The sequence below is a fragment of the Penaeus monodon genome, chromosome 15, assembly GCF_015228065.2.
Source record: "Penaeus monodon isolate SGIC_2016 chromosome 15, NSTDA_Pmon_1, whole genome shotgun sequence".
NCBI lineage: Eukaryota > Metazoa > Arthropoda > Malacostraca > Decapoda > Penaeidae > Penaeus > Penaeus monodon.
Window position 1 is genome coordinate 25,835,912 of NC_051400.1, and position 944 is coordinate 25,836,855.

The 944-nt window shown below is 39.1% G+C and overlaps 1 protein-coding gene across 1 annotated transcript in view; it reads left to right on the top strand.

The window, feature by feature from the left end:
- LOC119581859 (serine hydroxymethyltransferase, mitochondrial-like) overlaps positions 1-944 on the top strand; it is a 12,528-nt gene that overhangs the window by 6,897 nt on the left and 4,687 nt on the right. The window contains exons 4-5 of the mRNA XM_037930002.1: positions 9-178; positions 499-703. Of these exons, the coding sequence (XP_037785930.1) occupies positions 9-178; positions 499-703 (375 nt within the window). The remainder of the gene's footprint in view (positions 1-8; positions 179-498; positions 704-944) is intronic.

The window sequence follows — 944 nt, forward strand, 5'->3', positions numbered from 1 at the left end:
TCCTACAGGTTGAGGTTCTGTGCCAGAACCGAGCTCTGCAGGCTTTCCGACTAAATTCAGAAGAGTGGGGTGTAAATGTGCAGCCATACTCTGGGTCACCAGCAAACTTTGCAGTCTATACTGGGCTCCTAAATCCCCATGACCGCATTATGGGCTTGGATCTCCCAGATGGTGGACAGTGAGTGGTTTGGGGCACATGAAGTATGTTAGAATTTGGCTCTGAGAAGATTGTCGTATTCTCCTCTAGTCCTTTGATGCTGACTATTAGATCATATTTCCTTTTTGGGTTCTGGTTTGATTTGATGTTGAAATGGCTTAGGTAACTTTTGAATGATTAGAAAAAAGGTAGAAAATAGAGAACCTATTGTATTTTCACTTTAAGGCTCTGATTTCATACTTGGTTTATCTGATTTTCCCGTATTTTTTTCATATAGCCTGTACTTGCAACACTTATTTTCCATGGTAACAGTAATACCCATTTTTATCGTAATATTTTAGTTTAACACACGGCTTCATGACGGATACAAAGAGAATTTCGGCAACATCCATCTACTTTGAGTCAATGCCATATAGGCTCGACCCCAGCACAGGACGCATTGATTACGACAAACTCCATGAGTCTGCTCGGCTTTTCCGCCCAAGAATGATTATTGCAGGTGCTAGTGCATATGCGAGGCTGATTGATTACAAGAGGATGAGAGAGGTAAAACACTGTTTCAAATCCTTTAGAGGGACTTGGGATATAGGCTTTGATTGTGAACAAACTCCTTTTATTCTGCGAATAAGGTCATGTAGGAAACAATACAGCATCCAGTGTAAAGAAACAAATGTTCATGTAATTGAGAAAAATTCTTCAAAATGTTGATAAAACTCAGCAGAATATGTAAATGTTGATACAAATAGTTTTGGTTAGCAGAATCCCTTTTTATATTTTGATAGCAGTA